Source organism: Sylvia atricapilla, chromosome 3 (genome assembly GCF_009819655.1).
Source record: "Sylvia atricapilla isolate bSylAtr1 chromosome 3, bSylAtr1.pri, whole genome shotgun sequence".
NCBI classification, from domain to species: domain Eukaryota; kingdom Metazoa; phylum Chordata; class Aves; order Passeriformes; family Sylviidae; genus Sylvia; species Sylvia atricapilla.
The window spans coordinates 53,209,214-53,234,920 of NC_089142.1; the positions used below are offsets into that span (position 1 = coordinate 53,209,214).

At 39.3% G+C, this 25,707-nt stretch overlaps 1 protein-coding gene across 1 annotated transcript in view; it reads right to left on the bottom strand.

The window, feature by feature from the left end:
- Positions 1 to 25,707, bottom strand: part of THEMIS (thymocyte selection associated) — a 73,837-nt gene that overhangs the window by 32,258 nt on the left and 15,872 nt on the right. Inside the window, exons 3-4 of the mRNA XM_066314414.1 lie at positions 19,046 to 19,504; positions 14,031 to 15,073 (exon numbers count right to left, since the gene is read on the bottom strand). Of these exons, the coding sequence (XP_066170511.1) occupies positions 14,031 to 15,073; positions 19,046 to 19,504 (1,502 nt within the window). The remainder of the gene's footprint in view (positions 1 to 14,030; positions 15,074 to 19,045; positions 19,505 to 25,707) is intronic.

The window sequence follows — 25,707 nt, forward strand, 5'->3', positions numbered from 1 at the left end:
GCTGTTTTTTCTCCAGGCTGTAGGTTTCTGGATGACACCTGAGCCTCATCTTTTCTTGCCAAAGCATTTCCTTCTGGACCAGGGCGGCATCTTATCCTTCAGACTTAGTATCTGCTCAATTTGCAGAGTCCAGGTCAACATAACCACGACCCCAGGGTTTCACTGGCCTGCTGATGGGTAATGTGTGTACTAGCAGCCACAATGTGGTGACCTTTTTCCTACAAAATGCACTAATCCCAGCCTTATTGTGAACAACAGCCTTATTGTCTATCATTTGGCTTAATGTCATCACTTTGGGTCAATTGCTATGCCATTGGTGGAGTTCAGCTCCTGATCAAGGCTGAAAACTGTACATAACTACAGACATCTATCTGCATATTTCACATGTCCTTGATTTCAGTCAGGAAACCTCCACAATGCAGTTAAAAACAGCATCCAACTAACCACAAGTGTCAGCTTGGCTCTCTAGGCACCATTGAGAGTGGAGACCAGAGTGGAAACACATAGAGATGTAGTTCACATCTCTAACATATGGCTACCTAAGCCAAAGCACCTCTCTGTGTGGCTCTGCTGCACCAGGCCTTCCATAGCTGCAGCATGCTGGCCCAGCTTTGAAGGGACACTCACGCCATTTTGCTCTTCCCAAACAAATATTCCAAACTCTTGTTTCTCGCAAGCAGTTTCAGTTCCATCAAAGCAAATGGACCTGATTTCCTAAAACCATGTCTGCACATGTCCCATGAGGTCCATCTATCCGAGTCCAGACATTTTAAGACAGGACACAGGCATCAAAATATATATGCAGCAGAGAAGTTGGGCAAACAGCCGGGCAGCCGAAAGTGTGCTTATAGTGTGGGTTTCAGAAACTGCTTAGCACTGCCTAATGAATGAAGTCAGCTAGAAAAGCCAAATGCTCTGTCAGGAGCCTTCATACCAAAGAGGAGGTTTTGTAGTTACGTGTGAATGACATGATGTGTTGAGAGAAACCCAAGCATTACATTTTGGTTAGGGGTGCATACAGTGTATAAGCACATAAAACATTTGGAAAGTAGTTTTTAAAACAAAAAATTAATATCTCCCACTGTCATGTCATTACAATTGTGCTGTACCTGCAAACATGGGGAGAAGCTGAATTTACATTTGAAAATTGCAATACAAATTGCATTTGTACATCTGAAAACGTATTTACATTTGATAAAGTTATGAAAAATATAATGGCAGCACTTGGCAATGTGTCTTTTGAAATAAGCTGGAAGAGCCCATTAATTTGAAGTTGTTAGCATAATGGTTTATGCCGTTAGGTATCAAATCTCTTTTTGTAATTACAGAAGAGATCACAACCAACAAATAATGAAATTGTGTTTAGGTGCTTAGGAAAAACAAATTAGTTTAATCTACAATCCACAGACATTTGAGAGCCATATGTTACTGTTGCCTTTGTTATTTTTGAAAGCTGCTATGATTTATTACTCTAAACATATAGCAGCAAATTGAAAACATGGATTAAAATGTCTCCTACTTGACCTTTTCAGAGCTATCCCACGAATATAAATATTTATTTTATGGATTCAACAGCTGCTGATAAAGATATATATTTTGAAAAGTATTGTTTGAAATATTATTCCACCATTCAAATTACATAGTTCCACAATAAATTTTGTAGGCATTTTATGCTAATAGGCACCTTACAAACTTGCATAACCCCCATGAACTCACACTGCATGAGTGGTTGTAGAGGCATGTGACTTGGTGATCTTTGCACTAAAACAATACAAGAAATCCCCTCTGGCATCAGCTCTCCACCTGAAACAAATCTTAACTTCTATTTATTCATTCATAGATGAGAAACCAGTCAGCTACCGCGAAAAAAATAGAAATGAATAACAACAAAATCAAAACAAGCAGTTTCTACTTTCCCTTGGATTTTTATTCCTGTTCATATTAGTAATACTTTCACTCTTAGTCTTGCCCTTATTTCTGTCAGGCACTGCAATCTCAGTGAGGACCTGAGTTGTCTTCACTTGGCACAAAGTAAAATAAAAGAAGTGCTAAGCAGCACCTATTAAAGACAAATAGTAGAAGAGCATTGTCCCAATGCAGCTACTAGTTTCTGGTGTGGACCACAGCCTATTCTCTCATCTGTGCCTCATCTGGTTGAGCCACGGAGGGAGAACAAATTACTTGATTGTTTTTCAGTGTCCGTCTGCTTTGGGATCAAGCACACAACCAGTGAGTCTTTGCACTCATGCAAAGAATTCCTGAGGTTATCTGTTTTTTACTGCTTGTCCTGCAAGGCAGTGAAAACATCCTGGTGTCTCTATGCTGGTTAGTATTATACTACTCATTAGAAAAATACTCTAAATTCCCCTTTATTATAACTACACCAGTTTACCAATGAATGAGAACAAAAACACCTTCTGGGAGTTCTTGTTTCAGCTGCCCTAGAAAAGGGACTTCTAGAAAACCTTTCTTTTTTAAATTTGAGTCTAAGTTTTACTTACCCTGTGTTTTCTGTGTCCTCAGCGAGTTGTGACCTGCACAGAATGCACCACCTCCCTCTGCTACACCCACAAAGTTGGGGCCTCCAATATGCAATTTACAGATTTAGCCCACAGAGTGTCTTCTAAATGACATTTATCTGAAATGCTTTTCCAAATGCTTTCAGTCTCAGCCTGAATACTCCTCTGCTTTGATAACCACCTCAGATGCTTTTGTTTATAAAGATATTGTGCAGTAAGTTAAGGAATGAATTTACACCTCCTTGCCACTAAGTCTCTCTGCAAACACCCCTACAGCACACTAAATTGCCTTGGTTTGAAGCAACTTAATCTCCTCTCAATGTCATGTGAAATATCTAATACTTTCTGCAAACTGAGTGACCACAAAAGACAGCATGCAGGAAACCAAATTAGCTGTAAATTCATAAAGGAGCTGAACACCGTCCTTTCTGTAAAAAAACCCACTTATTTCAGTTAATTCTTTGTAACTTGATTGTGGTGATGATACACCACCATCCCTGAGAAGAAGTTTCATTTGCTCTTCCTGCTTTCACTTTCACTGTCATGACTGTAGAGCTGCTGTCTAGTCAGTGAGAGAATCTTATTATAGTAACATCCAAATGTGACACACAGCAAGGATTAAAGTGTTATCCAACTTGTAAATGCATAAGCAGGCTCCCTGGAAACAGAATTCAGACTGATATTTTCATTTTCAAACCTGTATTTTTCTCCATCTGAGCAGTCAATGGAGCATCTTTCTTTCTAAGTAAGATCCAATTATAATGAGAGCTTGGATTGACAGGAAACATTATTATAACTGAATGAGCTGTCAAATCCATGATTAATAAGGTTTTTCATTTAGGTTCAACAATAGCAGCATTAGACTACTGCCATATTATTATTCAATAACTCAGAGCATTCATAAGAAGGTTTATTTTCTGTTTCAGAGGGTAGACCAAGATGTTTCACATTCAGCTATTCGTATGGGCAGAAGTGGTTTCAATATTTCATGAGATGATTTTATCTCTATTTTTTTCCTGAAGACGCAAACTAATGAAAAGCTTTATGCAAAATCTAAGCCTGGTGTTTGAGGATTTAGTTTTTGTTTTCCTTCTAGCTCCCATGTTTTTGTACCCATATTCCTATTGCTCCAACCATGAGAACAGAGAGGGAGTATGAATAGTGTAGGAGGTTGATAGCCTGGGTGTTTACACCAACAAATGTTGATGATATGGACTAAAAGTAGGAGGCCCCTCTGGTCTGTGTGTTCAGTGAGGTGCAAAAAACAGATAAAGAGCAGATATTTCGTGTTAGCCACCATGTATGTATGCATTCACCTGGCTCAAACAGAGCAGATTTTTTACATTTCACTGCTTTTCACTTTTATATGAGAGACAGTGAGGGCAGGGTATTTATTAATTAAGATATTCACAAGGGGAAAAGAACATAGTTAGAAAGAGAAATGCTCATCGTCGGACTTTTAGTGACAAAAATGCAATTCCCTCCATCCTAAATAAATTCTGCTTTCCAAATCCCATGTCATAGTTTGATAGAATGTAACTGGATATTCTGTTTTTCTGTTTCACTAGCTCTCAATTTCAACTTCCTAGCTCAGCTCCTTAATCTGCTCTTCCACCCAAATGGAGGTGCTGTTCCATCATTGCAAGTAGTATAAATGATGTGTCAGGTTGACTTCAAAAATCAACCTCTTAGTCCAGCATTTATTTATGCATCATCACTTACGTCTGACTACTTTTTATACAAGTATGATGTATCAATACAAGAGATAGATAGATAGATAGATAGATAGATAGATAGATAGATAGATAATGTAACCTTTACTCTAGCTATCTCTTTCCTCATTTTCTTCCCTTGTTGACACCTTTCTTACTTGCACAAACTAACCTTTAACATGCAACTCTTAGTTTAATGTTATCATCTGTCAAAATCCTACAAACTGGAGAAATTTACGGAGTCATTATAAGAAACATCTGACTTTCCATCCATTATTCTTTCTGTCTTGAAAGTAGCTGCTACCTTCTGTAAGCCAACTGGCAAAGACAAGGCTAAAGACACAGATAAGACAAGGCTAAAGATATACTACAGCAGACGCAGGAGACAAGCACAAAGACCCGTGTGTACTATTAGAATAAACTGTGAAGTGGTTAACAAAAGACTGATCCCTCTAAGGTGTTAGTGAGCCTCAGGGTTAACACCTTGCTGTGGTGTAAGTTCTTAAATAAGTTGTTCTTTCTTGTTCCTTCCTCTTTCAAATAGACACACTTCAGAATCCATCTGACCTAGACAACTATCACTTGGTTTTTTCACCTCTTTTGTAGATTAACTTCCAGCTAAAAACTTTAAATAAGGCTAAAACTTATTAATCTCCAGTAATTCCACTGTTGATATTATTGTTATAATAATACTGTTGCTATTGCAGTAGCCAATGCAGAAAATGCTGCATACATAGAAAAATCATTCTTATCCCAAGATGTTAAAATGAAGCATCGTGCCTCATTTCACAGACAGAGGAGACAGCTACATGAACAAGTTGCCACCTAGTAAATGAGCATGGATTTACAGCTCATTTAATACTCCATGGCAACTGTCTGTGTGGTTACTGCTCCAGAGTAAATGCGAGGTATCTCTGACCCTTACTGAAAGTGAGGCAATGGGTCTTGCATTTACTTGAGCTTTAGGCATCCATATAAAATAACTAATGAGCTGTAAATCCACAATCCCTCTTCACACCTGGCAATTTCTTCATGTATCTGGAGGCAATGATATTTATGTGATTTGCCTGTGGTCACTGAAGCAGCATTTACAGAAGTGGAGATGTAAACCAGACCTACTGAGTTCCTGTGAACCCCTCTCCTCACACGGCCAGATTTTTCTTGTAGAGCTACTGTTCAATTGCTTGGCACACTTCTGTTCAAATGATGGTAATTCACAAGCAAACTCAACCACCTTTTCCTCATTAATACTGCAGAACATGCATTTCTCACTTATGCAAAACAGATGGATCCCTAAAAGTACCTTCCAGATATGGTTTCTCCATTTCACACATAAAATATTATTCACTTTTCAAAAACTCTAAAGTTTGAAAGTGATGCTTTGGGAATAGCTTTATCCTGGTTTGTTAATTAGATTTCAACTCTAGGTAATTAAGAGCCCAAACAAGAGCAGATTCTAAGCAGAGCTCATCACCAATATTTCCGTCAGGGTGGTCCATGACATGCCACAAACTAGCAAAGAGCTTTCTTTATTTTCCTTTTTTTTTTTTTTTTTTTTTTCCTCCTGTGATTCATATTAAGTGACACTCTACTTAGACTCCATCACTCTAGTTCAGGTGGACCATTAATAAAAGCCACAGCCTACAGTCATTGCAAGCCAGGCATCTTATTTCTGGTTTTTCAGTGGCACTACAGGAATCACAATAGACTGGAATACCCTGTGCATTTTTACTCCTCTTGTTATTCTGTATTAAAAAAAGAAAAAAAGAAAATCTGAAATACTACATCACAACATACTGCTGTGATATCTATTTACTAGTAAAATTGTTTCATATTCTGAGGGAAAACAAGACCAAAATATCAAATACCTTGAAAAAGTTTGGTGTAAATTATACAACTCTATGCATAAAGAAAAGAAAAATTGTCATAGAGACAACAAAGACATTATCTTTTAGCCCTTAAAAGTTCCCTCATCATACTTTTTTATACCATGTCTATGGACTATCACATTCAAAATGTAAAGAAGGAAAGCCCAGAGCTTGGACAGTCATTACAAATTTTAATGGGTTTGATGGGTCTCTCCACAGCACTCTCTGTTTCCTGATAATCACTCAATTCCTCACTGGAAGGACTCTGGAAAATGTGAACCATGGCTACAGGTCTTTTAGGATGTGACCCTGCTGTCACACTGGCAGCAACTTTCTCATTTCTTTTCATGGGGCATATACTTCGAAGCATAATCCCAACCTGCTGGGATGCTTTCATTACCACTATACTCAGCTGGCAATACTGCCAAGGCTTGAATTTCATGAAAGAATGCATAATGTGAATGGGCAATGTCAGTGCTGTCCCTTACACTGACCACATACAATACTTCAATGACTTTAGTGAAGCTCCTTTTTCTTTTTTATCCCGTAAATTTTTAGCAGTGGCTATGTCAACACTAGTTGATTACATAGTGTCTAGAAAACATCACTGGACTTAATTTCAGCCTGTGCCAGCTACCTCTTTCCACCAAGTTCCCAGGCATAATCTGGTGGTTAGAGCACCCCAAGGTCTATTCTTACAAATAAAGAGACCAAAGTATTACTAGCAGGGACAGCAGCCCCCCCACTCCAGCTGGCCTTCAGAGCCCAGAAAAGGTCCTGAAGGTGTTTGAGCAGGGATGGACTCAGAGCCTGGGAGTTGCCCAGAGCTCTGGCAGCTGGCTCTGTGACATTCTTGGGAGCTGCCTGGCAGGTCACTGCCTCTGGTCCAGACAGGCATTGCAGGAATATGGGGACTGTGCATTCTACTGGAAATTTGCTGTGCTTTAGATTATCTTTGGCCATTTTTAACTGGAGAACTCTGTCGCTGTTAGGGACACGAAAGAACGAAGCAGGCAGCAGAAAGGTCAGCAGGAAAGCCCTCTCTTTTATTTTTTTACTCCATCTTACATATAGTTTGACAAGCAGGCCAAAGATTTGCTATACAGGTAACCACCTCTTTGACCTCATTGGTGAACATCGCCATCAATCATCTTTCTCCTCCCAGATAAATTCTAAAAATATACATAATTTTCTAGAAGCTGAGTGAGAACAAAATGCACGCAATGAAAAGCAGGCAAACTTGGGGCGACAGAACTCTTTAGTGATTTCCAAACAGAAGTCCAAAATACAGCCCATAAGAGGTAGTGCTTCAACAGCTAAGTATCCACAAACTTGATTTTACAATTTTCTTGCTGTGAGGAGAAGGGCAAACAGTAAAATGCAGCCTGCAGAACAGCTTTGTGGGAAGTCAGGTTTCTTGGAACCCTAGTTGAAAAAAGGGATATTTCCATGCCCCCACTCCCCAAATTCTATTTTTGGAGAGTTATTCTGCTGCAGTAGTTCCTTGAATTTTAGATTTATTCTTCTATCTCTTTTGTCCTACTTTATAATTGTACATGATAATATTATTTTGTTATGCTATTTGTTTTATTATGCTATGTGCTTTCTGTGAGACAGGAAAAAAATGTGCCAACCAGTTCTCTCCTTACTGACATCAATGGCTTTTGGCTCACACACTCTCCTCAGGATTTTCCTTCTTATCAAGGGTTCCATATTTTCATGTGGTTCAATTTTTTATTTCTTCTGGGCATCCTCTCCATTTTTATATTTCTTTTCTCTTTGTTCTCCAAGTAATTCATTTTTAGCTCTAAATTAAGCAATTTGTGTTTGACCAGTTGGCATTTTCATCAGTCAGCATATCCAAATGTTCATCTGTACCTTCCTTAATTCCATGTACTATATCAGCATTTCCTGTATCACTAATGCCTTTCTGCAATGAGACTTACACCTCAGATTGCCCTGCTGTTTCCTCAGGCAATTATGTATTGCCTGTCCTTCTGACAGGCACACTGATATTTCCCCACTGTATTTTGGGTTTGAGACTAACATCAAATCACAGTAACTGCCTACTGCAGACTTCATGATTCTCAATGGAAAATTTAAGCTTCTAGTATTTTTTAAAAGAAAAAGAAGATATTGAGAATATCAGGAAAACTCCAGTCCTCTTTTAGCTTGGGGTTTAGGGTTTCCAGTTCCTCTAACCCCTCCCTGCTGGTTCATTTGGAGCACATAGGCTACCCAGCAGTCTGGTCTCCAGACAGCATTGCTTGTTTTTTTTTCCTGCAGAAAACCCCAGGATGTGAAGTGGGATGGCACACAGACTTCAGCCCAGCATAGTATAAGGACGTGGACAGGCTTTCCAGAAAATGGCCACAGGCCCCCAGATCCAAACACACCTAAAGGGATCTCTGCAACAGAGCATCAATACAAAACCTTCAGCTTGGACTGTCCACCCAACAAGAAAATTAAACTGCTTGACACTTATCAGCACCTACACCCTGCTCCAGCTTTCACCTAAGATCCTAGCAGGAAACTGATCCTGTGCTGAGGTTTGGAATACCTGCTGCTGGGGAAGGCAACAAAAGTCTGTGTGTAACTTGAGATGTTTCTACAGCTCCCACTTCTTTATGCTTGTGACCTTGGCTTCAGCTCACTGCATGAGAGAAGAGCAAGAAATGGAGATGTGTTGGGAAGAAGCAAGGAATAGGAAAAGGCAAGCCTGTAGAAAGCAGTACAATATCACATTGTGATATTGGGGGTGAAGGGCCCATGAAAATATAGCATGGGGGGACACAAACATATGGGTCTGGGGCAAACCAGGCATGTCACAGGATGGGTTTTAGGAGGAAAACTAACCTATGGCAGAATGTGGACATGGTTCTCAGAGGAGTGAAAAGCTGCAGCACGAGGACTTGGAGGGAATTGGGGCCTAATTCAACAGGTCAGGCTGTGGTGGGGTTGGGATTTTGAGACACTTTACGAAATTGGCCACAATGACAATATGGGGTGGTCCTCAATTTGTAGGGCTGTACTTCCAGCCTTCACGTTATTTATCAGGGACTTACAAAGCCACTGGAAAATGACAGGGAAAAACAATAGATAGGAGGGGAACGTGGGTGAAAGAGAGGGTGGAAGCTGAGATTCCAGGAAGTGGGAAACGTCCTCTTCTGTGCGGACAGGAAAAAAGAGAGAAAGAGGAAGCACAGGTGCAGCATCAGCAACCACAATGCCACACCTATCAGAGAGAAACTCTCCTTCTTATGTTCGCATATGCACATTTCTGCCTCTGATAATGAACCTCTTTTTTCTTCCTCATTTCTAGAGCCAAAAGATTGTTAATCCTTGAAGTCTGTTCTTACTTATTCTTTCCTGGCTGTCCAGTGTGCATTTTCTAATATGCTTTTGTTTCGGAAGGTTAGTAAGGTTTCTTGCTACATAGCAGAAATATTTGTGTTAAATCTACTCTGTAAAGGAGCCAAAAATGTGAAAAATGTTCTGAAAGCAGAAAAGAAATAGTTACGAGGAAGGAAAGGAGACACTACAGGAAAACTCATTTGCTGAGAAATGCAGCTTATGTCTTATCAACTTAATTCCAGATAAGTCTTCATTTTGCTGTGAAGACAGATGCGATAAATATGTTAATGGCAGATTTCGATAGCTCAGTTTGTAGAACTGCAAAGTCAGATGGAAGTGATAATTTTTCTTTCATTTTAATTTTGAAATAAAAAAGTAAGAAAGCAAGAAAGTTCTCGATATCTTAACACTGTAATGACTTTTGAAAGGATAATGGACCTTAGCACAAAATGACGATTAACTATCATGCCCTGATGCCCTTATTTTATTAAATTCCAGTTTCCTTGGCTGGAATTCTCTCAGCTTTCTTGCCAGAGATGAGCAGATTACTGCTTGTGACTGACTTTTCCAGTTCCACATTCATAAAGTTATTTAGCAGCTATACAGCTGGTGGATATTTTACTGATCCTACTGTTGCTCAGGTTAAATACATGACCAAAAAGACCATTGATAATAGCATTGGATAGAGCTAACCTCTCTTACTCCTTATCAGGAGTGAAATACTGCCTTTTTTGTCCCTTAAGCAGTGCCCTTATGGTCCTAGGAGGATAGGACTAAATTGTGGCTTTCCATGCACTGATTAAGACTGCATTTAGCAATATTTGGCGTGGACTCTTTGTTTCAATTTAATACAAAATCATTGAGGGACATAGATTAATACTTTCTTAAATATGTAGGATATTTACTGCTGAAACTGATAAGAAAAAGAAAGCTAGAGAGCTTTTGTTGCTTGAATCCTCTTGAGCAGGTGAAAAACAGACACATCTGGGTTGTTCCCTTTATGTGAATTTTCATTTCAAGAAAGTGAGGTCCTGACTGAGTACTCCCACAAGAACTTCTCTCCAGGAATGACTTGCAAGAGGGTGAGATGCTCCATTCTCAAACCAGTAGCATTAACTTCTAGGATTTTATTAGGTCATTCTCCCTTTCTAGAAAAGCTCACAAATCAGAAACTGAATGACCAATTAATTCTACATGTCAATTAAAACCCCCTCTCAAATTAATTCCAACGATTCAGCAAAAAGAATGTAGATTTCTGATGAATTTTATAATACATTTTACCATGAGACAAAGGATACAAGTTGTTATGTCATTCCTGTCCTCAGCTGGGGCTGCTTGAGGGTACAGGTATTGGCTACTGGATAAATATCTGTAGTCAGCTAGTAATATTAGACAGATATCTGCTGTACAAAGTATAAGATTATTTTCTTCATTAAATTCAAACTATTTTTTTCATTTGTTTATACAGATTTTCTTGGGATTTATCTTTTTAAATTCAATTAGCAAGTAATAAAAAATTGCAAACTTTTGTGGTCTGGATTTTTTTACTCAAACAAGATGTTCATATGAGAGGGAAAGAGATATGCTGTGCTGTGGAGGGGAGAAGAGAGATCCCAGGTTCTGGAAGTGAAAGCTGTATCAGCAGGAGCTGAGCCAACTTAATTAGCCCTGTGAAGAGACTGGGCAGAGTGCATGGCTAATACAGCTATATCATGTTTGAGAATTCATCTGCTGTTTGTGGGCTTTGCTGAACTGTGCAGACACCCATGTCTCTACAGTGTTGCACCTTGCACACAAGCAGAGGCAGTTCTCACATTTGTCTGAGGTTCCAGTCCATGCTGGATGCCAATCTCATGCAATCCAGTGACTCACATGACCAAAAGTACGCAGTGAAGCCTGCAGTCCTGCTCCTGGGCCCAGAGCTCCCTTACCAAGGTCAGAGAACAGCAGGAAGAGACAGCTGGAGCCTTTCTGCCCTCACAGCCTTGCTGCGAGCTGAGGTGATCAAAACACAATCTGTAGCTAAAGGTGACCCTCGCTTGCAGATAATCCTCAGGTATTTGCAAAAAAGACAGATCTTGGTGTTCTGTGGACCCATGCAGCAGCAGCATTTTATCCTGGAGCTCCAAACCAAGCAGAGCTTCTCAACTGGTGCAAGGAAACCATTCTCCATCAAGCAGCCAGAGCTCCCCAAGCACCAGGCAGAGAGCTGCCTGCAGGAGAAGCATGGTAACTCATGCAGCACTAAAGCTTATCCCAGGCTGCCACCTTGTCAGGCTTAAGTTCAGCTCATTAGGACACTCATCTGTTATTTATGCAAATAAGCCTATGTATAGTCACAAAATATGCAAAGATGGCTATTTATCAGTTTGGCACAGTTTCTGACTTTCTGAACCTTCAGACATTCCTGATACATTTAAAAAGAAAATAGGATCTCCCCTAGCGCTGCAGAGGGGACAAGACTGAGCCTGGCTGCTACCATTCACATCTTCTCAGAGGACTCATGGTGCTCAGAATAGAAAAGATAATGTATTCTGTGTGACTTTAAACACAATATGTTACAGCTCAGGATACTTAATCTAGTGAATAAGGGATCTCTACTTGTTTCACCTTCCCAATGGAGGAGATTTACAATATGCATAACTCCAAGCATTCTGACTGCAGTTTATTATTTATATATAACAGGCACCTACCTGCCCCCACCAAAATTAAAAAGGATCTTCTGAAACAATGTTTAAATTATCTCCTTTGTCTGGACAGCTGCAGTCTGAGGTTGCTCTCACTCCTGAATGTGCAAAAAGCCTCAGCTCATCCCTCTTCTGTCCTTACTGCTCTCTTCTCACTTTAGGAAAATATTCTCTTCTGCATGAGCCCGATCTGGAGTCAACATCCACTTTTTCTGCACACACAGCCATCGGTAACTGCAGGAGGTTTGAATCCTCCTAACAAGGGTACAAATAGACCAGAAACACATCTTTAGGGAATTTTCTCCAGTTCTTTACCCCTGGCCAGTACCAGGGTGATTGACGCCTGCTAGCTCCATGGACAAGTTTCCCATGCATACTTCCTTGCACAACAGGATGTCTTATTTAAGATGCTTAATGTTCATTCTAAAAATTAGAAGAAATGATATTTCAGTAGTAAAGGCAGGAGAAAAATGACACCTCTTTTTTTGTAGTACACACATCTCCTTTTTTATCTTAGGGAGCCACCATATCCATTCTCCTATAATTCTCCTATAGACTGTTATAACCATTTCCCAGGATCTTTGTGGAGCTTTGGACCTGCATGAGATGTTGGAAATGGGGAATGAGAGGAAGAGCACCTCCAGTAGGCAGATGTATTCACAAATGCTGCCCTTTCAGAGTGGCTACAATTCAAGTTTAGTTTCATACCAACACATAAAAAAAGAACTTCCTCTGAATCCCCCAATATATAATCACATGAGTTACATTGTATTTAAAGCATAGCAATCACAACACAGGATGCTCTGTCCACCCAGACATCAGGATGATGATCTCTTCAGGGGAGAGAATAGTCAGAGCAAAAGCAAGAAAACTCGTGGGTTCAGATAAAGACAGCTTAATAAATGAAGGGAAGAGGGGAAAAAATCCCAAAATAGTGATGCAAAAGCAGTCACTCACCACCTCCTACAAGCAGACTGCTGTCTGATCAGTCTCTGAGTTATGGCTGCCTTCCTAGGCAAATCACCCCCTCAGTTTTTATTACTGAATACGGTATTATGTGTCACGGAATATCCCTTTGGTCAGCTGGGGTCAGCTCCTCCATCTGTGTCAACTCCCAGCCTTTTGCCCAACCACAGCCAAGTCCCTTGGGGAAGCTTGGGAACTCAAGAAGGGCTTGATGCTGTGGATGCATGGCTGTAAAATAGCCAAAAGATTGGCGTGTTATCAACCCTGATTAAATAAAAAAATAAAAAAAACATACTTTACAGACTGGTGTGAAGAGAATCAACTCCATCTCAGCCAGACCTAACATAAAGATTAATGAACAAATGCATTGTCTTAGTTAAAGATGAAGAAAATTGCCCTAGAAGGGAAATTTCTTTTTTAACATAAAAATCTATTCTAAAATAGCTGCCTTTTTTTTTTTTTTTAATTCCAAACCTATTTTTCACTTGGGTGAGTGCAAAACGATGAATTCAAAAATTTCAATACAACATGTCTCTCTGTGAACTTAATTCTGTAATTTCCAGCTGAGCAAAATTATCTTTACGTCATGAAAACATATGCTTCCCCTTAATAAAGATTTAAATACAGGCACTTCAAATCTCTCCCTTCACTTTTACAATGGTGCGGTAAAGGATTATCCATGCAAAATTATACAGCCAAGATTTCTGCTGTGAGTCGGCATGGTTCCGTTGTTTTTCATGGATCAATTAACACACACTAGAGATTTTAGCCATTCCTGTCTGTAATGGCTAATTTGCCTATTACAGGGAGCTGAGAGCCATCTGTGTACATGCCATAAGGATACAACAGTGAAATGAAGACTTTAAACCCACAGAACATGACCTGTGGTTGTAAGACACTCAAAGACAAGACAGGATGCCTTACCTTTGGAGCCCGTAGTACATCAGACACACCTTGTTTAGGCACTGCAAAACTAGGTGGTGGTGCTGCTGTTGGCTTTTTGGGAGGCCTGGGTGGTGGATGAAAGGTTAGGTTTTCATATCTTCGCAACATATAGTATTCCTCTTTGCTGATCTCTTCCACTGTTGTCCTAGTCACAGGAGGTACAACTGTCTGGACATCTTTGCTGAGCAAATGGACCAACATGTCTGAGCGATACACAGGGATCTCCCAGCTCTCCTCTGGGCTGCTGGCACTACTGATCAGCAAGTAAGAGTCTGTGATTTCTTCTTCAAACTGCAGACCAGGTGCGGCAGCCAGGACATCCTTCTCAATAGAAAGGTCCCTCACGGACACTTTGACATTAAAAGGCAAATGGAATTCTTTGCAAATCTCAGAAAGGTGGTACTGTTTCTTGTCATGGATCACTTCCACAAAGCCACCTTCCATGTACATGGGGAGGAGCACTTTTTTATATGAATCACTTAGTATTTGCTCACAAGCTAAAGCATCTATGAGATTCTTTCTTCCCTCATACAGAACTTCACTAGTCTGGCATTGCTGAACTAGAAATTGATCTCCAACTGAAACAGAACAAAGCTCTTTATGAGGAGAAGTAAAGGCTTTAGTTGCTACAACATGAAGATGTTCTTTTTCACTTTTCGCTATCTCTAAGTCATAGGCAGTTGGAAACTCCCGAGGTCTTCTCTTGAACTTTCCTTTGTAGCTCATAGGGATTAAATAATGTCTTTTGGAGGGATCACTTCTCATCTCAGAGGCTAGGACTCTTGCTGCCTGGTCCTTTTTGTGGATGACAATCTCTTTCCCTGTAGACAGTAAGTTATAAGGTTTTTGGCTTCCTGAAGGCCCTTCCACTATCTCAGCAACCATAGGAAATTCTTTGCTTGTTCTCTCAAATATATCTTCCAAAGAAAGTGGCTGAAGGAAAGAGCTAATATCATAACAGTCTGTTACATCCTTGACCTCAACATCCAGATCTGAGAGGATATGAATTATGTCTTTTCTAGCTGAAAAGAAAAAGAAATATATTGGGTTTTGATTTCAAACTGACATTGAAATAAAATGCACATCCTGTTGGCCAGATACAAAAAGTACCTTCCCTGAGGTGTGCGTGTCCATGTGTAAATGTGCACCACTAACAGGACCAGCCAAAGTCTAATTATTGTAATTTGAGAGCTATGGTTATCAGATATGCATGACGGCACACAAAGAGAGAGAATAAGGTGTGTAAGTGAGAAAAAAGTTTAAGAAAAAAAGAGTGTAGTTCACTATTTTCCCCACAACACATCCAAGATTAATCAGTTGTTTAGTTCTTCAAACTCTCAGGTCGAAGCTGTATTTTTATTAAGTTATTTCATAGCAGCTTAGGGTTTCTCTAAAGAAATGAGTGGGGAAACACTTTTAATAAATAAATTGCACTAGGATCCATTAACAACATGTTGCTGCTATGGTCAGATTGGGAGAAAGAAGGCTTTTTGATATTTATAAGAATAATTAAAATATCTGTAATTATTAGGAAATAACATCACTTAACAAAATGGCAAAACCTTTGTATAACTAAGAGTAAGTTATTTTTACAAACTAAGACATTTTAATACTATGTTCCTCTCTGGAAGTGTTGCATCTTTTTTCTGCATCACTTGGTCTTATTCACTATAAGAATTGAGCTATTGAATTTAACAGCCTGACAGGGAGCAACAGCTCTTTTAGCACAACTGAACTTGCAAAATTTTAAATGCAAAACTTCCAAGCACATTGCTGACTGTGTAATTAAGGCTCTTTTAAGAACTTGGCTCCAAGTCAGTGACACCACAGATCGCTGACCAAGGCAGTAAAATTTAACAAGCAAATAATATTTAATGATTCTCTTCAATAAGACTTATTCTGCATAGACCTACACAAAGGGATAGTACATTCTAGATTCACACTTCCTTGTAGCAGGACATACCAATATTTTATACTGAAAAGCTGGTATCAGATTTATTTTATATGGCAGGGTTCTATGACAGTGATTCAGAGTCTGTTTGTTCCAACTCTGCTTTTGTCACATTGACACCTTGAAGTGATAAACATCCTAAGAACCACAAGGGAAAGACAACAAACGAAAATGACTGGTGAAAACGAAACTTTCTATGAGAATTTGTATGAGTTCCACACACATCACTTGTTCATTATTAATAATGAGAACTATAGAGGATTCCTGCTCATAGCCTGTGAAAATGTAATCAGTTATCCCAGTTATCAGGAATCTTTTTTTTATAGTGGATAGTATTTCTCATACTTTATCTTGTGTTTATTTATAGTTCTCCTAAAAATGGTGAAAATCCATTTTTCATGGTCCACACGAAAGTAGTTATTCATGTACCATGAAGCCTACTTTTCAAGTTTGCATTGAATAGTTATATAGGATATATGCAATGCTTCTTAAATGTTGAGAACACCATGAAACTTAAAATAAAAACAACAAATACAATCCTTACTGGAAAAACTGATTGGAAGAACAAGTGAATACCAAATATTTCTGAATCTTCTGAAGGTTTTCAGCGACATTAAATTCCTATTGATTCTGCACATATATCTAAGTGGATATAGCAATACACCTGAGTTAATCAAGCTTCAGGAGATGAGCTAGGTCTCTAATTCTAGCCAGAGTTAGAACAAATAGAGTACTTTTTCATGTGGAGTTATATTTTCCAAACTCACGCATTAAATCACATAGCAAGCACAGCTGAATGTCTTATGATAAGCATATAACAACTATGGTATATTGTGTTAACAGTCTCTGCCCACTTCTATTTCTTTATCTTTTTTCCACTTGCTTACATAATTCAACAGAGAAATGCTCAATTGTGAAAAGATTTCCTTCTTAATATCCTCATGAATGGCATATTTCTGGTAGGATTCAATGTCTATGGAGCTCATTGGTTTGCTTCTAGTAAATGCAACAAGCAGAAAAACCTTCCTAAAAGCTAAGTTATTATCCTGCAGTCAGAACCCAACTGTATCAATGTTTTGGTGGAACTACTAGTGCCATAGATATTTTGAAGTTTTTTAAAATAAAAGCTCAGAGCCCAAACTCTTGAAGATATTGGTTTTCTAGTTTTTCTGTTTCCTCAAGCCTCAAGGTTTCAGAAATTGTCCACGATATTTTGTGTTTATATTCAGTTGATATTTGTTTCTGCAACAGAAAAAAATTATATGATTTTGCCTTTCTGTGACCTCCTCATTCTGAAAAGTAAATGGTAATTAAGTGTATTGCAACATGTATGTCCCTATTCTTTTCCTACTTCCTAGAACAGCCATAAATGATCAAGTGTCTCCTCCGTGGCAGAAGCCCAAGACACAAAGAAAGAGAATCTGGGAACTGAACGGAATTCCTAAGCTCAACCTTTTTACTATCCAATACTGTAGTGGTTTAGCACAGATGTGAGGTTGGAGATGGACTCTGGCTGAACAATAGGAGTGTTGTCCACATCTCTGGAGGACCTAGGCTTAAATCAGAAATCCCCGGTGACTCGGCCCTTCTTTTCACTTCTGGCTGGAGAAGGTAACAGCTCTGAGGAGCTGCCCAGACTGTCCAAGCCCCACTGCTCCCCCTGTGGGGGTTAGCCTGCCCTGGGTCTGGCCATGTCTCTGGGGCCCCATCGGCTGCCAGGGGTGGGGATGGAGACTGCTGCTGAGATCCCTGACTGCCCGACCTGCTCCGACATTCTTTCCCTCCTTTCCCCATCGGCCAGGCTGGCGTGGCCTTGAAGTCAGCCGCTGCCAGAGAAAAGAACACCTGGTAAATTTAACTCTTTCTTGGCACAGATGAAATTTCCAAAGCCCTAACCTTTTTCTTAGTAAGAGAGACAGCCAAATTGGAGACATGTAAAGGGACATTATGGAGATCTCAAAGTCAGTAAAGGAAGAGCTACTGTTTTAGCTGGGAGAAATGACAAGTTGCCTTGGTTCTAGGCTGAAAATCTCCTAAGGGTTATGGTAGCAGACTGTAATATGCTAGAATAATCCTTTAAATCATGGACAATATGAATAAGGGAGATGATTTGTGGATTTGAGCAAAGGTATCTGTGATGGACTGAGTGAATATTTAATTAGAAGCTGTGATTTGGGTGATCCCATGAGAGGTTCGAACAGAGGGAGATGAGAAGAAGCCCTCGCCAGTGAAGAAGTGAGAAGACATCTCTGTTCCTTGAGTTGAAGAATCCTTTGCCTTTGAAGTTGTTTATTTTTAAAAGTGCTACCCCAATATGTGAGTCTACAGCCCATATGCAGTCACGGGAAAGGCTATGTGGTATGGAAGGTTCCACAACTGCAGAAGTTTTCTGGATGGGCTACTTTTGTGTGAGTTGGAAGCCACAAGCAGACGGTTTCTCTTGTGGAAACTTACCAAACAACAGGAGAGACTTCTCTCTCTCAAAGACTGACTGAATAACTATTTTATAAGTGGTACTGACCTGGAGTTCGGAGTTTTGCCTCTTTACATTGTAGAAAATGAACTATTAGGGGTGGGAGAAAGAGTTGGTTTAGAATTCATTTGGAGTTTTTTTCTTTTATTATTTTCTTCTCTGAGTGTATGTTAATAAAATCTATCTGCTTTACTTGTAAGTTGGGGCCTGTTTTGCCTTTTTCTCTCAAAATCCTATCTCACATTTGGCAAATAAAATTCAGCAAATGTGAAACCACCACAAATATATATCCCTTGAGGATATAATTGTAGTGATCAACACAATAGCAACAGAAAAAAAAAAAAAAACCAAAACAAGGTACTAATCTGAACTAACAGGTAATAATGAAATACTAAAGGAAGTATTTTCTCTTTCTCCCTCTTGAAACTAATTTTATGGCAAATATGGATAAGGGACTTTTAACAAACTTAATCTTTCATGGCTATTTTAAGAAAATGTTGTGTATTTAAGGGTATTTTTGTACTTTGCTACACCAAGTTTATCAGAACACTGATTTTGATTCCTACTTACATTTCATTACTGCCTGTACTTTGTAGATAGGCATGAGACTCAAACAGCCATTAAAATTCTCAGGAAGTCGATTAGAGGATTCCCACATATGTAAAGTATTGGCAAGTTTAACAATCCGGTTTCTACACTTAGGGATTTTCCATTCTGCAATCTCTTTTAGGGTGTATATCTGGTCATCTTCACACTCGTAGAATTCTCCTTCTTGTGAAAGGGGCAAAGTAAAGGAATGAGGCTGGTTATTTCTGACCACGACACAGTTCACAGCCATCGTTCCATGGACCTCTTCCACTGAGTTGAAGGTGATCTGCTCATCATGTTTGATGGTGAGGTTTGCCAAATTTATATCCTTGGTGCTGTAGAAACAAGGATGGCCAAACCTTGTTGGCCCAATAGAGACTTTTCTCACAATTTCTTCAATGCTGGCATATGGAGTCTTATCTGCCACAATCTTATAAAGACCTACAAACAGAAAACTTGCATTATAAAAAGGGAAATACACAAAGCACATCATGCCAAATTTTAGACTGTGAATGTTATAAAAATGGGGAGCAAAGCACATCAAGTAACTCATAGATTTGCTCAATTGCTAGAAGTACAACTCTATAGAGATAATATCAGCTGCATGGTGCAATATATAGGCAGCTAGACTTAAGCCTTTCTGACGTGTATCCAATTTCTGGCATCCAGCACGCTTAGTCCACAGTAAAATTTTGTTTGCTGCAGAAAAAAGGAAAATTATCCTAAATTCCTATCTGTCTTCTTTCTCTCAAAACCAGCCTTTGAGAGCTAAATGCAAATGTGGTATGAGGAAACACAACATTAATGTGATCAGTTCATGCATGATAAGTTTCTTGTCTAAACATCAGTACTATGTAACCATCCACACAGACTCGGAATGCCTAGACCAAATGTGTTCAAAAATACATCCCAAATGAAAGAGTAGCACCTACAGATAAGAAAGAGCAGACTGGGAATTCCTAGACTAAGTGTGTTTAAAGATGCATCACAAATGAAAGAGTAGCACCTACAGATAAGAAAGAGCAAATAGATTTTAGCCTATCTGATAGCCCAGTCCACCAGCTGGATTAATTCAAAGTCTGGGTGTTGTAGCACTCCAGCAATCACGAGGCAATTAAAATGCTGAATTTCTGCAAGGCAGAAGCTGTATCTGAGTTTCCCTATCTCCCAGGGACATTATTACTTCATGTTAATCATGCCCTTTGGATCTGTCTCATTAGGAGTTTCCATTGCAAGAAAAATGTGTACATTTCTGTATTTGCGTGAGGGTTTTCATAAAGGAAGATGAACTGGAGGGTTGAGAGGACTAAAAATCAGGTCTTAGCTGAACTGTATGATTCAGCTGTCTTCTTCACAAGGTGTGGCAGCATTGTGAATGCTGCCTTATGGAATTGCAGTGCAGCTTCCTGAGACAGGCATTGACAAAGGTTTGCTTTTGAGTGAATATAACTGAGAATTGAGGTTATTTCTAGGCTAAGTGTGCTAGACGCAAATAAACCAATAGCTACAGCTACGGTGACAAAGAAGCCAAGCTCCCTGGGGATACTGCACCTTTTGTCCCTTTGTCTGCCAGCAAAAATCCTATGGCCTCACTCCTCCTCACTATTAACTCCTCTGGACCACAGAGAGGGCACTCCAATTTTGGCTGTTAAGGAGGAAGCATGGGATGGGGAATCGAGGAGCCTGGTTGGTACCACTAAAGACACTTTCAAGGCAGCTTCAAATCCCATGAGTAGTTTAAGCTGTGTCTACAAGGTTTTAAACGTCCTACCCAGCTGTCCCCAACCACGATGTCCCAGCAGATACCTAGATCTCAGTAAGGTGGGATGCTGCCAGAACACACAGTTGCTGTTGGATCTTGGGAAGACACTAATTTCCTTTGCTAGACTTCCCCTGATTGTGGGATTGTTTTAACAAATTGGATCAGAGGATATTGCTCCTCTTAAAAATACACAAGGTGCTTATTCTCTTCCATAACTTTTCCCTTACTGACTTTCATTACTGACCATAATCAACACAACTGAGGGCTCTGCATGGTCTCAGAGTGTCCCTAAGATTGTATTTTCTTAAAAGGATGCATCAAATAAGTACTTCTATTTGATCACAACAGCTTTTTTTTTTTTTTTTTTTTTTTTTTTTTTTTTTTTTTTTTTTTTGTGAGGGTTGAGTTCTGGTTACAGGATTGCTGTGATTCTGGCTTTACAGTAACAAAACCCCCATACTTTCATTTTAACACAACTCATGTTAAAGAAGACATAATTAAGATTTTGTCTGTTGAGTAGATTTTAACTGAATTAATCTCCAGATTGGGCATGTTTGTGGCATGGCCACTAGTAACTCTGGGAACTAACATCTCTGAGGGCCTGTCAGCAGCCTAAGCAATAATAGCCTATCTGAGCTGCTGAAGAAATAGTCACCAGTTGTGTCAATATCACTTCTTTCTGCAGTTCTGTGCCTTCACAATTGTCTGTATGACAGCCAGCTTTTCTTGCGTGAAATCTCTACCCTTGTGTTAATGCATCCTCTATTTATATGTCCTCACTGCAGGAAAACCTGCAGGAAAACCTCTAGGCTTTTCCCTGGGCTGCAAGGAAGGCACATATATGAATGTATGAAGAACAACTTCAACACACATTTCTTTCCCACTGATATTTGTAATGTTTCTCACTACCATTTTTAACACCATTATTAGCGAGGAAGTTGTCTACCACAGTCCGATCACCAGAGGACCATGTCAGTGCAGATCAACACAAACGGGTTCTTCAGCATTTAGAAAGTATCACTGTGACAAAGCACCAGTGACAAACTGAAACAGTGGAAAAGACAGTGTTCTAATATTGTGCTTTGGAAGCACAAGAAGGGTATCATCTCCTGGCAGCACTGGGAGAAAGCAAATAAGAATATTCTGAATTTAAAAGGATATTAGAATAATTATGATGTAATTACGATGTATTTATGATGTAAATAGACTGCCCAAAGGCAGTAACTATGCTTACCCATCTGTGATACAGGAGAAAGGGTAGGCACCCCACAGACTCCCTCAAATTGCATTGAAAAGCCTCCATAAACTGTCCTAAAAACCTCTTCCAGATGAAGATATTTGCCAGCGTACAGGTAGGAGAAACATGCTTCTCTTCTGTGAGTTTGAAAATAGTCTCAGGCTACTAATTTTGCAGTGCCTACAAAGATATTTTGAAGGTAACTATTTCAGCAGAAAACCAATGAACATCCCAGGTTGGAAAGCAGGTGTCATATGGAAGCATAATTATCAGATTTTGTAGAAAACTAGACACCTGATTATCCCCTTGGCCAGGGAGACTGGCTTTGTCGAGGATGGGAGAAGAAAAATGTTTGCCTTCTGTTCTGTTGGTTTTCTTAATTTTGGTGACAGGATGCTTGCTTAGGCAGGAGAAGAGCCATGTGGCCTTGCATACTTAGCTTCTGTATTGATAAGACCCCTGACATGAAGGCACCTAACAGCCACTTCTGGCTATAAACATGCAAAATTCCATACATTTCTCTCTATACAGAAGATAGATAAATATATAAAAGGCTATTTTCGTATGTTGGGTCATAGTATGGTCACTGTATGTTTAGTATGTCGTATGGTCACTGCCATATTCTGCCGTGGTATCTTCTCATAAATTCTCTACTTGATACTGTATACATGTAAAAAGCAAAACAAAAGCACAAAAGCATGAACAATATTATCTGGAACAATTCAGAGCCTTATTAAAATCACCGTGAATCAAACTGCAAAATAAATGTTTTCCAAATCTAAGATAACAAGGAAACCTCCAGGAGGAGGAGACATATGGCAAGTTTGAGATGCTAAAATTTGGACATTTTGAGGTCAAACAAAAATATTTTTGTACTTTTTCATGAACCATAAAATGACTGAATCAAATTCACTTAGACTTTTCCAAGAGATCTTGGTGGACTGTAAGGGAGAAAGACAGATGGAAATAACAAATTTGGAAAAAAGTCCATCTGGTTTATCAAGATCTGGCATTATTGCTCCTATAGATATACTTTCTAAATGCAATCTGGTCTACAACTAAATTATACTGCTGTCCAATGGTTTGGGGGAAAAAAACAGTAATACAAGAAGAACAATACACATATATAATAATACTGCAGGAAAATATATCCATTCCACTCCATGAAGCCTCTGTATCTAGTGACATTTCACTAGGTGAAGTGTCTGCCTAGACATAATACGATGATTAGTAAGACCCAAACATCATGAGCCCTTCTTTTCAAGAAGTTTTACTAATTGCTGTACAAGTTGAGACAGAGAGAGTTTGAGAATCTGAGAAAATTATTTCACTGCTGTGGGAGAGAAAACATAGCCAGAGGATCACAAGATTGAATGTGCTATGGGAAAGCATGTTTTGATAGAAAGATATTTTTACCACCTTTTTACAGAACAGTATATACAGCTCTCTTCTACTGGCTGTGGTGTAAAATGTACCACCCTGGAGCTTTATAGACTTCCTATTTTCAATCTTAATTAGAGTCCTGAAGGAAAGGAGTATTTTACTCTCTTTTCCCCACAGAAAGCTGAGAAAACTGATAGCAAGGCTTGCCTAGTAGAGTAGCAAGCAGCCTTCAAGAAAAAAAGAAGAGCAGAGCAAATCATCTGTCCCAGACTAGCAGTTTCTATTCCCCAAGCAAGGCAAGAGATTGGGAAGAGCACGTTTTCTGCCTTCTCTAGACATTTTCTGCCTTCTCTAGACATGACTTAATTGGTATTTCTCTTTTCCCCCACCTCCAACAACCACTCTCTACCTCTTCTGCTTCAGCATCCTCTTCTCCTCATCATGTCCCAAAGGCCAGCTCTCCCTTACCTAGTACTGAGATGAGCCTTTTAATGCCTAACCCCTGTTCTTCCAGGGATGTGTTGTGTGGTCACTGACAAGTCTCCTGTCTTTTGACTTGCAGATGAGTACACAAAGGGGCAGTCACGCTCATTCTGTCAGACCACGTAGGAATGAGCAGCAGCAACAGCCAGGGACCTCAACAGGACAGGGGCAGTCCAGTAATGCTTTTTGCAGAAGAAGGAATACAACACAATGAAATGTAATAATTTGTGCTGACAAACAATTCAGCTGTTGTGCAAATTACCTGTCTGCTAATTTGCTAGTAGGGAAAATTGTAGTTCAAAATGTGGTTAGATGTAGCCATTGAAGTGTCTAGAGTAGCAGCAGACTTCTATTTTTTTACCCAGTGTAAGAGCACAGAAAGAATAGCCTGTCCCTTTGAGGCATGAGAAAGAACAAATTAGAATGAGGATAAAACCGAATAATGCAGATAGTGAACTTGCGGTTGCAGCGGTTTCACTAATGCAAAGGGCAGATTAGGCCTTTATCAAGGATCTGATTTGCCAGAGCAGGAAAAAAGGAGCTTTGAAAACTGCAAATACGCTCAGAAAGACGAAGAAGAGTAGGGCTTGTTTAAAGCAAATGTTCTTCACTCTCAGAGCTGCTATCCCCAGAGTAACCTAAATAGGGGCATTGCTCATTTGTGCCATCATGCACTCAGTGAAAGGATACATGAGCCCATGGCATGCAAAAGAACTCATAGCAAAGGAAATGGAAAAGAGCATCAAAACAGAAGATTTCTTTGCATCAACACTGGCAAGAGAGCACTGTAAATACAATGTAAATAGAGGGTCAGCCTCCCGGAGACCTGTGGATATTTTTATTAAATTAAGTCAAAGGCAGTGTGAGAAAAATCATCTGCAATTCAGTTCCGTGCTTTGTTCAGGAGGTGGGGGCAAGCCATGTTTCATGTACAATGTTTCAGTTAGGGCCTAGCACATGTATGTAATAAAGTGACAAGGAAAAAGGTCAAGAAAGAGCAAGAGACGGGGAAATCTTGACTCTGCAGGGCAGAATCATTTGTCAGCTAAGAACTAAATTAGAGAAATGACAAATTTACGTCTTGTCAAATAGCTCTTGAATAGATAAGAGTACATATACAGAGAAAAACAGGAAAGAGGTGCTCCCTGTTGGGCTAATAAGAAGTGTCATTATGCCCCTCTTCAGTGCTGCTGTTCAGTAATACCCATCATGTGGAAGATAATAATGACAAATTTCAGCAAAATGAGCTCTGATTTTATTTTTCAAGTGAAATAACCCAGTTTTCTAGAACACTAGTTGAGAGAGTTCATAACTATGCATGAAAATTGTAGTGATTAGATTGAATTTGAAAATATGCTCAGTAGGGCAACAGCATCCAAATGCCAAGTTGTAAAACTGATCACTTGAATGCAAATAAATCCCGATTCACCAGGTTCAAGTATTCAAAGTCACAAGTCTTTCTGTTCTAACGATCAAGACTTTCAATATTAATAAATTTAGGATTACTTTTATCACTCTGTTGTGTTGGATATTTTAGGATTCAAATGTTCAAAATCATCTGCCAATCAGGATTTGGAATATATTTCTATTGGTGTACATATTTTAGAGATAGAAGAAATTTTAATAATATCAGAGAAACATGGATTACAAGAAAAATACCAAGTATCTTGAGAGTTCACAGGGAAATGTATTTCAATATCTTTAGATAGCCACAGATAATTAAAAGGTCTTTGATCTCTACGTCTGGGCCCTACTAGTGCTTGGAATTGGCATTCCAAA